Here is a 14707-nt window from a genome sequence, read left to right on the forward strand (position 1 = left end):
TTTAATGACAGGCTTCTTTTGCTTGGGAGGGAAACTGTAGGCAAGATTCCCTGCTTATGTCATAATTTTTGTCTTACTTTTTTCTGAAAATCATTGTCCAAGAGCTTGAAAACTACAAGCATTCATGTTAAGTCATTTCAGTTGTGTCTGACTTGTTGTGACCCTTTGGACCATAGCCTACCAGGCTCCTCTGTCCATGGGATTCTCCAGGCAAGAATACTGGAATGGATTGCCACGTCCTCCTCCAGGGTTGAAAACTCTGCATGCATGTTTATTGGCAGGCCTCTCAAGAGAAAACTTTACTTGGAAGTGGCATGCAAAAGTAGTGATTTAAGAGCAAAAATTTATTTGTGGTGTGATGAGCCTTCTTTTACATATGAGGAGAGTGACAGTTAGTAAGGTTAACTCTGGAAGTGGTCAAGCTGGATTCAAACCCAAGTCTCTGGCTTCCCTGTTCACAGGGTTCCACTTGTCTCCACTCTGAGCTGCAGATGTCAGAGCTCACACCTTAGTTCTGAACAAGAGGCATGTTGTGAATTAATTTCCTCTTTTTTTCAGCTATTCTAGTGAAAGTATTTTCTAATGAAAAGAGAAGGAATTAATGCCTGTTCTTATCACAATGCTAAACATTCCTTGCTCCATTTCCAGATATGCTTTTGGGTAATTGCTGCAGCTCGTCAGATACAGAAAATGAGAAAATTTTACTTTAGGAGCATAATGAGGATGGAAATTGGATGGTTTGACTGCAATTCAGTGGGAGAGCTGAATACAAGATTTTCTGAGTAAGTGGCTGGTAGGATTTTTTTCTTTTTCTTTTTTTGGTCTGCACCACAGGGCATGTGAGAGTTCCCTGACCAGGGATTGAACCTATGCACCGTGCAGTGGAAGCATGAGTCTTAACCACTGGACTGCCAGGTAAATCCCTGGTAGGATGTTTTAATGGACATGTGATTTTTCTCTAATGAAACTTTTGTTTCTAAATTAATGACAATTGCTGAAACATTTTCAGTTCTTTTTGCTACATTTCATCTCTTAAGTTGGGCTTTTATAGGTAGCATGACTTTTTTATAGGTAATGGTTTATCAAATTATTATGTATTATAGAAGACAGTTTAAAAGAAGTAGGGTTATTTGGCCTTGAAAGGAGAAACTGAGGGATGTCACAATCTATGTCCCCATAAGGAAAACAATATAATCAGAATGAATTATTAATATCTTGCTTTGTCTGTTGATGTAATTTCTGCACATAAAAACAAAAGCAAAAAATTCAAAATAGTTTGAGAAAGATTTAAACTGAAAACTGGATTTAAATCCAGTTTATTTCTAAATACTTTGTTGTAGTTTAGTCACTAAGTCATGTCCGACTCTGTGTGACCCCCATGGACTGCAGCCCGCCAGGCTCCTCTGTCCATGGGATTTCCTAGGTAAAGTACTGGAGTGGGTTACCAAGCCCTTCTCCAGGGGATCTTCCTGATCCAGGGATTGAACCTGTATCTCCTGTATTGGCAGGTGAATTCTTTACCACTAAGCCACCCACAAAGCCCATACCTAAATATTAGTTTGAGTCATTAATAGTATCCCCCCCAACCCCATGTAATTTTTGAATGAGCCAAGCCCTGATTAATGAGAACTGTTGAACCTTATTGAAATTTGAGGTCCCATGAAAGACAGTTAGCAGTGTAGTGACAATAAAAGAAGACTGAATATTGGGAGTCCTAGTCTCCAGCACTGATTCTGCCTTTACTTATTTTGACTTTGAATAGATACTCATCCTGGTTAGAATACAATTGTCTAATCTCTATGTAATATCTTAGATCCTTTTGCTATTAAGTCCTGACCCTTGTTTGCTCCATCTGGACAAGAGATTATGGAAGGTTTGCAGGAATATGAATTTAATGTAATTATTGTCAACCAATACTCTGGAGCACTTACCCTGTGCAAGGCATTAAGGTATACCACAGAACTCCTGATCTCAAGGAACTTACATAGCAAATAATCAGAGCTAAGAGATATTGATCGCTTACAATATGCTAGACACTGTTCTACATACTTGACATATATTAACTAATACTCATTGCTACCTATTGAGGTAGGTTCTGTTATTATCCCCATTTTATAGATGAGGAAACTGAGACACAGAAAGATTAAGTAACTTGCCTAAGAAGACCTTGTGTTTAAATTCAGAGTCTGGCTCCAGAGTCAGGACTGTTAACCACTCTCCTATACTACCTATAAGCAGGAAGCAATAATTACATACACATACACGAAAACATGTATATGGATTAATTGGAGGCTTCCCTGATGGCTCACCAGGTAAAGAATCTGCCTGCAATGCAGGAGACGCAGGAGACACAGGTTAAATCTCTGGGTCAGGAAGATCCCGTGCAGGAGTAAATGGCAACCCATTCTAGTATTTCTTGCCTGAAAAACCCCATGGACAGAGGAATCTGGCGGGCTATAGTTCAGTGGGTTGCAAAGGGTCAGATATGACTAAACCACTAAGCACACACACAGAGATTAATCACATTGCTATGGAAACACCGGGAAGAAGATAATACTTCTCCCTGCAGGATTATATAAATTTTTATGAAATAGGTGGTATGTGAGTAGAACTTTGAGACTGAAAAGATTTAGCATATATAAAGGAAAGAAGCGTTCTTCATGTCAGACCGGGATGTTAGCTTTCAGTTCAGTTCAGTTCAGTCACTCAGTCATGCCCAACTCTTTGCAACCCCATGGACTGCAGCACGCCAGGCTTCCCTGTCCATCACCAACTCCCAGAGCTTGCTCAAACTCATGTCCATCGAGTTGGTGATACCATCCAACCACCTCATCCTCTGTCATCCCCTTCTCCTCCTACCTTCAATCTTTCCCAGTATCAGGGTCTTTTCCAATGAGTCAGTTCTTTGCATCAGGTGGCCAAAGTATTGGAGTTTCAGCTTTAGCATCAGTCCTTCCAATGAATATTCAGGACTGATTTCCTTTAGGATGGACTGGTTGGATGTCCTTGCTGTCCAAGGGACTCTCAATAGTCTTCTCCAACACCACAGTTCAAAAGCATCAATTCTTTGGTGCTCAGCTTTCTTTATAAGCCCAACTCTCACATCCATATGTGACTACTGGAAAAACCATAGCTTTGTTGGCAAAGCAAGGTCTCTGGTTTTTAATATGCTGTCTAGGTTGGTCATAACTTTTTTTCCAAGGAGCAAGTGTCTTTTAATTTCATGGCTGCAGTCACCATCTGCAGTGATTTTGGAACTCAAGAAAATAAAGTCTCTCACTGTTTCCATTGTTTCTCCATCTATTTGCCATGAAGTGATAGGACCGGATGCCATGATCTTAGTTTAAAAGAGACAAATAAGATGGTTTCCAAAAGCCTTTGCCTATTTTGAGTAAACATCAGTTGGGAAAATTGGATTAAAGGCAAACTCCCTTGGCTATGAGGGGAGAGACTTAATGACCTCCCACACTACGGCAAATTTTCCAAGACATGAGAAGCTACTAAGTTTCCCGAGGGTAATGGGATACAGAAATGGGAGCATTTAGAAAAAAAAAGGTTAAACTTTCTGGGAAAGATATTTGAATTGACCAAATTCAGTTTTAGTGATCAAAGCCTCTTTTGTTTCTAGTGATATTAACAAGGTCAATGATGCCATTGCTGACCAAATGGGTATTTTCATTCAGCGCATGACCACGAGCATCTTTGGGTTCCTGATGGGATTTTACCAGGGTTGGAAACTGACCTTGGTTATTATCTCTGTCAGCCCTCTCATTGGGATTGGAGCAGCCATCATTGGTCTGGTAAGAATGTCTTCTCACTTCTGTCCTTCGAAGACTTTTGCACTGAGAAACAGCCAAAAATGTGAAACTTGTTTTCCTTCTCCTGAGTGTGTTTAGTTAACATCATTATCACTACATTGATTTATTTTGTTTGATTATTACTCAGTATCAAATAACATGCACATATATTATTATATTAGTAATAGTAAAAATGTGCTTAGTCACTCAGTCATGTCTGACTCTTTGTGACCCCAAGGACTGAAGTCTGCCAGGCTCCTCTGTCCATGTGGATTCTCCAGGCAAGGATACTGGAGTAGGTTGCTATGCTCTCCTCCAATAATAAGTGTATTAACTGGACATTTACGATTTTGCCAGGCATTATTAGGAGCTTCATGGACATGATCTATAATTTTACAACAATCTTATAAAGTATTAATGCCATTTTAAATATAAGAAACGGAGGCTAAGAGAGGTAAAGGGACTTTTACAGAACTGCACAGCCAGCAAGAGACAGAACGGGATTCGAATTCGAGGAAGCCTGATTCCAAATCCCCACCCACTGTCTAGTGTACATATGGCTTCCGTGGTCTCCCAGGTTTAGATGCTTCCCTCAGAAAGACCCAGCAAATACACCTGGATCAGTAGCAAGCACATACAAGAGATTTCTGCAATCACGCTGTGTTCTCAATCCCGTGTGATCAGTTTCAGAGAGGTATCTGACCCATTCAGGGAAGTATCCCTATCAGTTTCCATTCCCCAGGTATGCAAGTCAGGAAAAAGTATAGGTGTAGGAACTTGGGGTCATCCCCCCAAAAAACACTCCCAAAGATTGAGAAATTATTTCATTTTACTTTCAGAGCAGTCCTTTGAGATGACACATCATGGGATCTGGCACACTAATAATTTGCTGTAAATGAGAATAGGGTTTAAGTGAAAAACCGCACACATATTCACATCACTGAGCAACAGGTACCAATCTCCATGACTATATTTTCTAGCAAAATATTCTTTACCCTCCACTGGCTATATTACTCAAACACATCCCAGGTAATACAGAGTGACAATAGCAAAGAGCTCACTCTACTTAAGTAGGTCACCACCTGGCTCTATCACTTGGCTCAAGAAAAATATGTTTAACCTGTCAAATGTCAGTTTCCTCCTTGTTAAAATAAAGTTAATACCCCCCAAAGTCATTGTGATGACTCAAGGCATTATCCATGTTATGTACTTAGCACAGCAGCAGGCACAGAACTAATTGCTAAAGAGATATTAGCTTTTATTTTTTTTCTCAATCTACTGAGTCATGCAAGCTTTACAACAGTTTTTCCTATCAAATGCTTTCCAGTGGCACTCCAGGAAAGCTTCAACTTTTCCAGCAGGTTGTTGGGGACTCTGCAAACATTTGATTCAGCATTTTCCCCCCTAAATATATTTAATCTCTTACTTCAAACCCACCATAGATTAATAATCACCCTTAAATGGCTCATGTGTCACATTTTAACATGTTGGAGACCAATAACATGGCCTGGCTTACTTGGTCTCAAATAGGCTCAAAGCACAGTTTCTCTTGTCATCTCAGTGTCTATATTTCAACTTCTTGTAAATGTGTCACCAATTTGGAATGTTGTAGTTCTGCACTGGTTTCTTCTTGAATTCAGGTCTGTGCATGTTTATGTAAAATGATGTGAGCAATTTTACAAAGCTCAATTCACAAGCAGAAGAGAAAAAGGTGGAGGGGGCAATGTATGACATATTAGAAATGATTGTGGGTCTTGTATGCCTTTTCTGACTTTTATATTTACTGTAGGAAACATGATATTGCCAATATGCATCTTTTAAGCTTCTATATCAGTTTAGCTGGGGTATTAAGAGATTCTTTAATGTGACTCCCTGGTGGGTCAGATGGTAAAGAATCTGCCTGCAATGCAGGAGACCAGGGTTTGATCCCTGGGTTGGGAAGACCTCCTGTAGAAGGGAATGGCCACCCACTCTAGTATTCTTGCCTGGAGAATTCCATGGACAGAGGAGCCTGGCGGGCTCCATGGGGTCCATGGGGTCGCAAAGAGTTGGACAGAACTGAGCGACTAACATTTTCACTTTTCATTTTACAATAAAAACTGATAACATTTGCAACTACTTAATTTTCTCATTACTATGCTACCTATCAGCTTCTCTGGTGGCTCAGTGTTAAAGAATCCACCTACCAATGCAGGAAACACGAGTACAATACCTGTGTTGGGAAAATCCCCTGGAGAAGGAAATGGCAAACCAATCCATTTTTCTTGCCTGGAAAATCCCATGGCAGGCTACAGTCCATGGGGTCTCAAAAGAGTTGGACACAACTTAGCAACTAAACAACAACATGCCACCTCTATATATTTCAGAAGTACATTAGAAGAGGATTGTGGTAAAAACTGCAATGGCATCCATACTAACCAAATTCATATTTTAATGTTGACAAAAATATTCTCACTTTCCTTTATTGTTGACTTTTCAATCTTGTGAAATAAATATACTGGAATAAAATACTACTTGTATGCTAAAATTCTAAGATTTTGTTTGATAAGATTCTTGCTGCTAAAAATTTGGAAAAACTTGGAATATAAACTCCCTTAGTCTGGGTACTATATATATTTTTAGATTTCTGAGTCAGTTAATCTTTCACAACATTTGTTTTCTCCCCTTCTTGTTTCTTAACCTGTGTCAGGGAATTCTTTTGGTGGTTGATTCTAACTAGGACTCCATTCAAGTCCAATTTTAGAAGTAACTTGTTTACTATTAAGTGCAATGTCTTTTTCTTTCCTTTTGTGAAAAGCAAACCTCGTTAGTTGAACCCCTACAGTAGAGTCAAAGTGGTGTAAGTTTTCTCCTTTGGAATTGCCTCTGTGTATCATATCATGTTTTTGGCTGCTCATAACCTCTTTCTTATTCTATATTCTAATCAATATGATGCCTGCATGGTCCTTGGTCTTTGTATTTGGTGTTTGTAAACTATAACATGGCCTTTGGCCAATAGTAATGAAATGTGACAATTTGACTTGAAAACATCATTAATATGATGACTGAAACACTATGGTCCCACAAAATGCCCTATCTGGGACTTAATCTGTGAGAGTTTTTTTGAAGCTGACTTTTAATGGAATTATTTTGATATGTCAACAAACATCCATGAATGAGGCTTGGTGGTGGCAGTGGTTTAGTTGCTAAGCCTTATCTGACTCTTTTGTGACACGGTAGACTATCGTCTGCCAGGCTCCTCTGCTCCTGGGATTTCCCAGGCAAGAATATGGGGGTGGGTTGCCATTTCCTTCTCCAGAGGATCTTCCCAATACAGGGATTGAACCCGAGTCTCCTACATTGCAAGTGGTCTCTGGCATTGCAGGTGGTCTCTGGCATTGCTGGTGGTCTCAGGCATTGCAGGTGGTCTGCACTGCAGGCAGATTCTTTACCGACTGAGCCACCAGGAAAGCCCAGATGAAGCTGGAAAGCCCAGGGAAGCCCAGATGAGGCTTAACATGGCTCAAACTTGGACCAAATTCTTTCTTTCGTAAACACTGTCCCCGTGGGAATCTAGTTTTGTCTTAAGCCATACCACGTGTTTACTCTGCTAAATACACCACTGAGTGACAAGGTGACTTATCTGGTCTTCACATTTTGTTTTCTTCTTTTGGATTTCAGAGTGTGTCCAGATTTACTGACTATGAATTAAGGGCCTATGCCAAAGCTGGCTCAGTTGCTGATGAAGTCATATCATCTATCCGAACAGTGGCTGCTTTTGGTGGTGAGAAAAAAGAGGTTGAAAGGTTAGTTAATTGAGGGACTTCCCTGGTGAATCAGTGGTTAAAACTCTGAGCTTCCAATGCTGGGGCTGTGCATTCTATCCATCCCTGGTCAGGGAACTGAGATCCCACATGACTCGTAGCAAAGCCAAAAAGTAAAATAAAAAGGGAGTAAGAAATAAAAAGAAAGAAAGAAAAGCTAGTTAATTGAAATGTCTGACACTTCCTTGGAGTTTGTTGATCTGCACACTACCCTGAATCTTCCCCCATTTTGTATAAAGTGGCAGATTCACCTTGCTAGGGTACCTGGAGGGAGCTTTTGTTCAAGAAATAGCTAAGCAAAGTAATGAGATTGGTGAAAACACTTACAAAAGACTCCCAAACCTTTAGCTCTGTGTTTTCGAAGATGATGTAGTTGGTGGTTTTTAAAAAGTGATTTTAGTTTGGATACTTACATCAAACTCTGATGATGTGTGTGTATACACCCCACACACACTTCATGCCAATCTAAACCACTGTCTTCTGCCATTAAGGAAAAACTTACAAGATTTAAAATGCAATTCTGCACATTTTTATTGAATAGCATTTTATTCAATGTGTTTTACTTAGCTACCGTAGGCTCATTTGAAGTCCAAGATTTCCATTCAATCAAACAAAATTTGACATTGATATATTACAGACCATCATTCTAGGAGATAACTGTTAATACATATCAAAACCTAAATGGCCAAAACAACACAATTGTTAAAACTTTGATTTTGTTTATTTTTCCATTTATTTAGTATTTATTGAGTGTTTATCAGGTTCTAGGTACTGATTCTATAAAATAGCCACCAACTTAATTAAACTCTTATTTCATATGGTATAGATCTAGCATGATCACATTCTCAGTTGCTACCAAATTCACCAAATGAAAAATAAAATAGGATTTACACTATCTAATTCGGAGAAGGCAATGGCACCCCACTCCAGTACTCTTGCCTGGAAAATCCATGGACAGAGGAGCCTGGTAGGCTGCAGTCCATGGGGCGCTACGAGTCAGACACAACTGAGCGACTTCACTTTCACTTTTCACTTTCATGCACTGGAGAAGGAAATGGCAACCCACTCCAGTGTTCTTGCCTGGAGAATCCCAGGGACGAGGGAGCCGGGTGGACTGCCATCTATGGGGTCACACAGAGTCGGACATGACTGAAGCAACTTACACACTATCTAATTATCCTCTTTTCTTTTTTCTCTTTTGCTTCTTTGGTTTTTTACCTTATTTCTCATAAAAAATTTCAGTAGCCCATTTCCTCCACTATGAGAGATATTATCTTTCATACCATATGACTTAATAAAAGAATTCAAACTCAAATAGTGTTGCAGTGAAAAGTAAAGAAAAGGAAGGAGTTTTTTTCTTTTTCTTTCCTGAGGACAAGAAGATAAAGAGAACAGTGAGAAGACCTGAACAATCCTAGTTTTTTTTTTTTTACTTTAACTGCTCCAAACTCTGCATATCTATAACTAAGTTTGCTTTTCTGCCCCCTTACTCTGCAAGAGTTACATATCGCACCTACTATCCTTTGCTTACCTTCGCAACAGCCTCTTCCCCTTGTAGCTCTTGTATCAGGAGGAAGGCCACAGAGCCAGGGAACTGCCAAATTCAATTACTGGGTTATTGACACTAGCTTATGTTTTTGAACAAGATCCTAACACCTTTGTTTCTCATCACTGGCTCCTGACTGCAAGCCCTCATCTTATATAAGCCCCTAGACTCCTCATGGAGGGGGTCACAGTTCTTGAGGCATGAGCCTACTGTGTTACTCTCTCTGCTGGCTGAGAATTAAAGGCAGCTTTCTATTTCCTCCAAACTCCGTCTCTGTATTTTCTTATTCAGCCCCAGTCGGCAGATAAAGTGACGATTTTGGCCAGCAACAACAGTACTGGATCTCTTATATCCAAATCTTTTTGTTGAAAATTCTTTTCTCCTGGGGGCAAAACTTGCCCCATCGTACTCATCCAAGAAGTCATCAACTATGAGACTTTCTTAGGCATCAATACATTGTCAATGCCAGCTTGAAACAAACTTTAAGCAACTACACAGATGTGATTGTTGTTTTCTTTCCCTACAGCTGCTCTGTGTTTGAAGTGATTTTATTATCATTGATTAAAACCACTGCATTGTGGCCTGTTTTAAACATTTTAACTTAAGCTGCTGTTGCTAAAATAGACTCAAATGTTTTCTCTTCACAGGTATGAGAAAAATCTTGTGTTTGCCCAGCGCTGGGGAATTAGAAAAGGGATAGTGATGGGATTCTTTACTGGATTCATGTGGTGTCTCATCTTCCTGTGTTACGCGCTGGCCTTCTGGTATGGCTCCAAACTTGTCCTGGATGACGAAGAATATACACCAGGAGTTCTTGTCCAGGTACTTCCATCTTGATGACCTAGACAGAACATTTCCTGCCTGTATCTAGGAGAAGTCCACAGAGAAGGCCTTTAGTTTATTCCATTAGTGTCTGAGAGAGGATGGCCTCAGTGATTTGATGGAGTCCATCTGCAGATACAAGCAATACTTGTGACTTTCATAATAAAGGAATGTTGAGCATTTGAGTTGATAAGATTTGCAATTTAATGCTTTTCAATCAATGGAAGATTTTCTAGCTGTAAAACAATGATTTTTCTAACCGAGTCCAAAACATAATATGCCATGAAAATGGAAAGTCAGAGATCTCTCAGCTAAAAATTAATAGTTTATGTGATTGAGCTTAATAATAGCATGAGATATGTGCTGGACATAGTTGTGAAATAAAATGAGTTACTAAAATATGAAGTCAGTAATACCCTCAACTGAACAGATAATACAGGCATATTTTATTTCTCACTTGCAGTGTAGCCAAGCTATAGCTAATGCCTTGGCTACTTTAATTTCCAATATCTTTTCAGTTGTTCTTTCAAGAATTAATTATTGGACATCTACTATATGCCAGATTAATACAAAGTGCAGAGGATTCAATAGTGAGCAAAAGAAGTGTGATCTTTGCCTTGAAGGAATTTACAGTTTAGTGGTAGAAGGTGAGCAATAACTAAATAATCACATCACTGTGTAATGACAATGGTGTTATATGCTACAGAGGACAGGACCCTCAACTGTGAAGAGCAGGGTAACCAGGTGTGGCTGGGGTCAGGGAAAGCTCTTCCTCTTGCTTGCTATCCCCAAATCTCCCCCCGCTGCCACCTTTATAGCTCCTGTCCTTGTTCAAGTTCTTAACTGGATGGCACTCCCCCAGTCAGGTGTTCCATGATCATCCAATCTTTTTTTTTTTCTTTTCTTGGGGCTTCCATGGTGGCTCTGTGGTAAAGAATCTGCCTGCCAATGCAGGAGACCTGGGTTTGATCCTAGGTCGGGAAGATCCCCTGGAGAAGGGAATGGCAACCCACTCCAGTGTTCTTGTTTAGGAAATGCCAAGGACAGAGGAGCCTGGCAGGCTGCAGTCCCTGGGACTGTATGGGATCTTTAGTTTACAAGGCTTTTATTTATTATTATCATTTTTTGGCTGTGCCCTGTTGCATGTAGAATCTTAGTTTCCTGACCAGGGATAGAACTTAAGTTCCTTGCAATGGGAGCTCAGAGTCTTAACCACTAGAACACCAGGGAAGTCCCGTCATCCTATCTTTTATTCTCTTGCATGTCCTGCTGAACTTTTCCTTTAGAGTCCTTGAATGCATCCGAACACTTGCATTTACTTATATTTGTTCCAATCGTTCCCAACTTCACACAGTAAGCTCCATGAGGTCAGGGAGGTAAAACAAGAAATATATGTTTCATTTGGTCTATTGATTATTCAATAAATTATATTAATTTTAAAGGCATGCAAGTGGTTTCATATAAGATTTAAAACAAATTGGCTCCAGATTCTTGTAGGACAGGCATAAATTAAGTAACACAAAATACCAAAATCTCATATACCAGAAATTTGCTAGCCAGAAGACTGCAATTTGAGACCTACTGCTTTTATATAAATACATATTTAGGGGAAGTTGACAGAGAAGGCACTAGCACCCCACTCCAGTACTCTTGCCTGGAAAATCCCATGGATGGAGGAGCCTGGTAGGCTGCAGTCCAGAGGGTCGCTAGGAGTCGGACACGACTGAGCGACTTCACTTTCACTTTTCACTTTCATGCATTGGAGAAGGAAATGGCAACCCACTCCAGTGTTCTTGCCTGGAGAATCCCAGGGACTGGGGAGCCTGGTGGGCTGCCATCTATGGGGTCACACAAGTGACCTCTGGAACAAGGGACATGAGTGAAGCAACTTAGCAGCAGCAGCAGGGAAAGTTGAATAGAAATTTTATTTGCAAAAAAAAAAAAAAAAGAAATTTTATTTGCAAATAGAAATGATTATTAGAGGCCAGGCTATAATCATTCTAAGCCACTGACTTTATTTCATAAGAACCTGATAATACACTAAGAATGATTTTTAAAAAATGTATTTATTTATTATTTAGCTGCACTGGGTCTTCTTTGTGGCACATGGGATCTTCAGCTGTGGCACGTGGACTCTTAGTTGCAGCATGTGGGATCTAGTTCCCTAACCAGGGGTTGAACCCAGGCCTCCTGCATTGGGAGCTTGGAGTCTTATCCACTGGACCACCATGGAAGTGCCATTAAGAATGACTTTATAAATTTTAGTTTTTCTTTTAAAGATAAACAGTTGGCATCACTTGAACTTTGTTTAAAAAAATTAAATATGATGAATCATGTTAAAATGTTTTGTAAACCTGAAAGGGATAGCATAGATGGAAAGTGTTACTATTATTATAATTTAAACACTTAATAACTTTAATACAGCTTTGCACATTTGAAAAGCCAGTGAAGCTATTGCAGTTCTAAAATCTGACTGTAAAGTCTTTTTCTTTATTGACCTAATGACTCTTAAGAACTTTCAACTTTATCAAACCAAAAATACCTGTAGTTGACTTCAGTCTCAGCAGCTTGTATCTGCTCATTCTGCAGAAAGGCATTCACTGAGAAAAGAGATTCTTCTTATGATTCCTTGACTGTGAGTAGAGGAGAGAAGTGTTCACAAATAACAGTTTCAGAGGGAATAATGAGAAAATGGTAAATTGAAAATACACAATTCTGGTTGGAACCATTGGATTAAAAAAAAAATCCTTATTGAATCTCTCTAGAAAAGATCCAATTTTATGGTTTTGTTAAAAGATAAATTCAGGCATATTAAAATTTTTAGGAGTTTATTTGAGCAAAAATAATTCCAGTTGGGCCCACCAGGAGTAGCTAGAGGGGTTCTATTAATAGAAGTTAGGGAAAAGACAAACAGAGAAGAGAAGAGCAAGAAGCAAAGCCAGGAAATTATTTGGCTGGCTGTAGCTTAAGTAATTGCCTTATTTTGTTGTTATTTTAGTTGCTAAGTTGTGTCCTACTCTTTGTGACCCCATGGACTGCATGCAGCATACCAGGTGGCTAGATAGCATCAGCGGCTCAACGGACATTAATTTTACCTAACTCTGGGAGGTAGTTGCCTTATTTTGGAAAGCCTCTTTGGCTGTTTGTGATTTAGCTTTGTCCTTAGGTTTTGATTTCTTAGCCTTGAGGCATTCAGGCTTAGGTTTTGATGGCTTACATAACCTGCTAAGGCATTAAGGCTACCTCAGTCTAATGGCAACCTTGTTTAACTCATTTAACAAGTTTTCACCTTCAAGTTTCCTGCCCAGGGAATTATAGGCTACTGTATACCTTCTATAAGAATTCCTTCTGTCAATGGATATTTTTTGAGTACTTACTATGTGCAGACATGATATGTAATATGTCTCTTAACTTTTAATCATCAGTTACTAACCTCACCTCTTACTCCTTGTAAGCCACCATTTATATCTTAAGAAATTTTTCTTTGGGAAGAGGAGAAACATTCTTTAACAGTATGATTGTTGGTAAGCATTCCCTTTCTGGTTCTTTCTCTTTCTCTGTCTTGCATGTGCATGCACTTTATTGGCCATGCTCTGAGCTGTGAACTATTAAGGCTGAGTTTGCATGAGCTGAGTGTTTTTAATCCACTAAACTAATTAACAATTAGGTTAATCTAACACATTTTGTGATGCACAAAATCATTATTGGCTGCATGGTAATTGGGCCTAAATGGTAAGTAGTTCACATAAATGGCTGTAATTAGTATCACTTGTACATAGACAAAAACCACACTCTGTGATCTATTACAAAAAAAAGATAAAAGGGAACTGAATGGTGCTGAAGTCTGCTCTTTCATGCCCCTTTTAAGTTTCAGGACTCGGTAATGAAAAAGTAACAGCAGTAATAGAGAGGAGCATTATTTAGTGTATACAAGGTGTCAAGCACTGAGTGAAGTATTTAATATAATTACCATGTGTAATAGTCACAACTTCATTCTGTAACTGATGCCATTATGCCACCACTTAAAAATGAGATGGAGCCACGAGGTGAGAATTATATGCCAAGTAGCAGAGGGTGGGATCTGAGCCCAGATTTCTGTGATTCTGGGACCCAACCCATTAAGCACTGTTTTCCTGTTTCTGAATCTCTTCCAAAGCGCCACAGATTTCATTTTATTTATTTAATTGAAGTACAGTTGATTTACCATGTTGTTTTAGTTTCAGGTATACAGGAGAGTGATTCAGTTTTACATATATACATATATATATATATATATATATTCTTTTTCAGATACTTTTCCATTATAGGTTATTATAAAATATTGAATACATTGATAGTTCCCTGTGCTATGCAGTAGGTCCTTGTTGTTTATCATTCTATATATAATAGTTTGCATCTGCTAGTCCCAAACTCCCAATTCATCCCTCTCCTACTCCCCTCTCCTTGGTAACCACAAGTTTGTTTTCTGTGCACAGATCCCCTCTCCAGCATAGCACACTCACAGATACACTGTTCCTCAGAGGCTTCTTTTGCCCACCTTCTTCCCATACTAATGTTTACAGGGCTAAAGACTGTGATATTTGGAATGAGAGATGGTGGTCTACCAGGAGATGTGCTAGCTCCTGCAATGGTATTAGTGCATGCAATGCAGGAGACCCAGATCGGATCCCTGGGTTGGGAGGATCCCCTGGAGAGGGGAGTGGCAACCCGCTCCAGTATTCTCATCTGGAGAATTCCAT

At 39.4% G+C, this 14707-nt stretch overlaps 1 protein-coding gene across 1 annotated transcript in view; it reads left to right on the forward strand.

Annotated features, from left to right (window-relative positions):
- Positions 1-14707, forward strand: part of ABCB11 (ATP binding cassette subfamily B member 11) — a 101017-nt gene that overhangs the window by 34278 nt on the left and 52032 nt on the right. The window contains exons 7-10 of the mRNA XM_061436027.1: positions 649-782; positions 3629-3800; positions 7458-7582; positions 9794-9968. Coding sequence (XP_061292011.1) covers positions 649-782; positions 3629-3800; positions 7458-7582; positions 9794-9968 — 606 coding nt within the window. The remainder of the gene's footprint in view (positions 1-648; positions 783-3628; positions 3801-7457; positions 7583-9793; positions 9969-14707) is intronic.

The sequence above is a fragment of the Bos javanicus genome, chromosome 2 (assembly GCF_032452875.1).
Source record: "Bos javanicus breed banteng chromosome 2, ARS-OSU_banteng_1.0, whole genome shotgun sequence".
Lineage (NCBI taxonomy): Eukaryota > Metazoa > Chordata > Mammalia > Artiodactyla > Bovidae > Bos > Bos javanicus.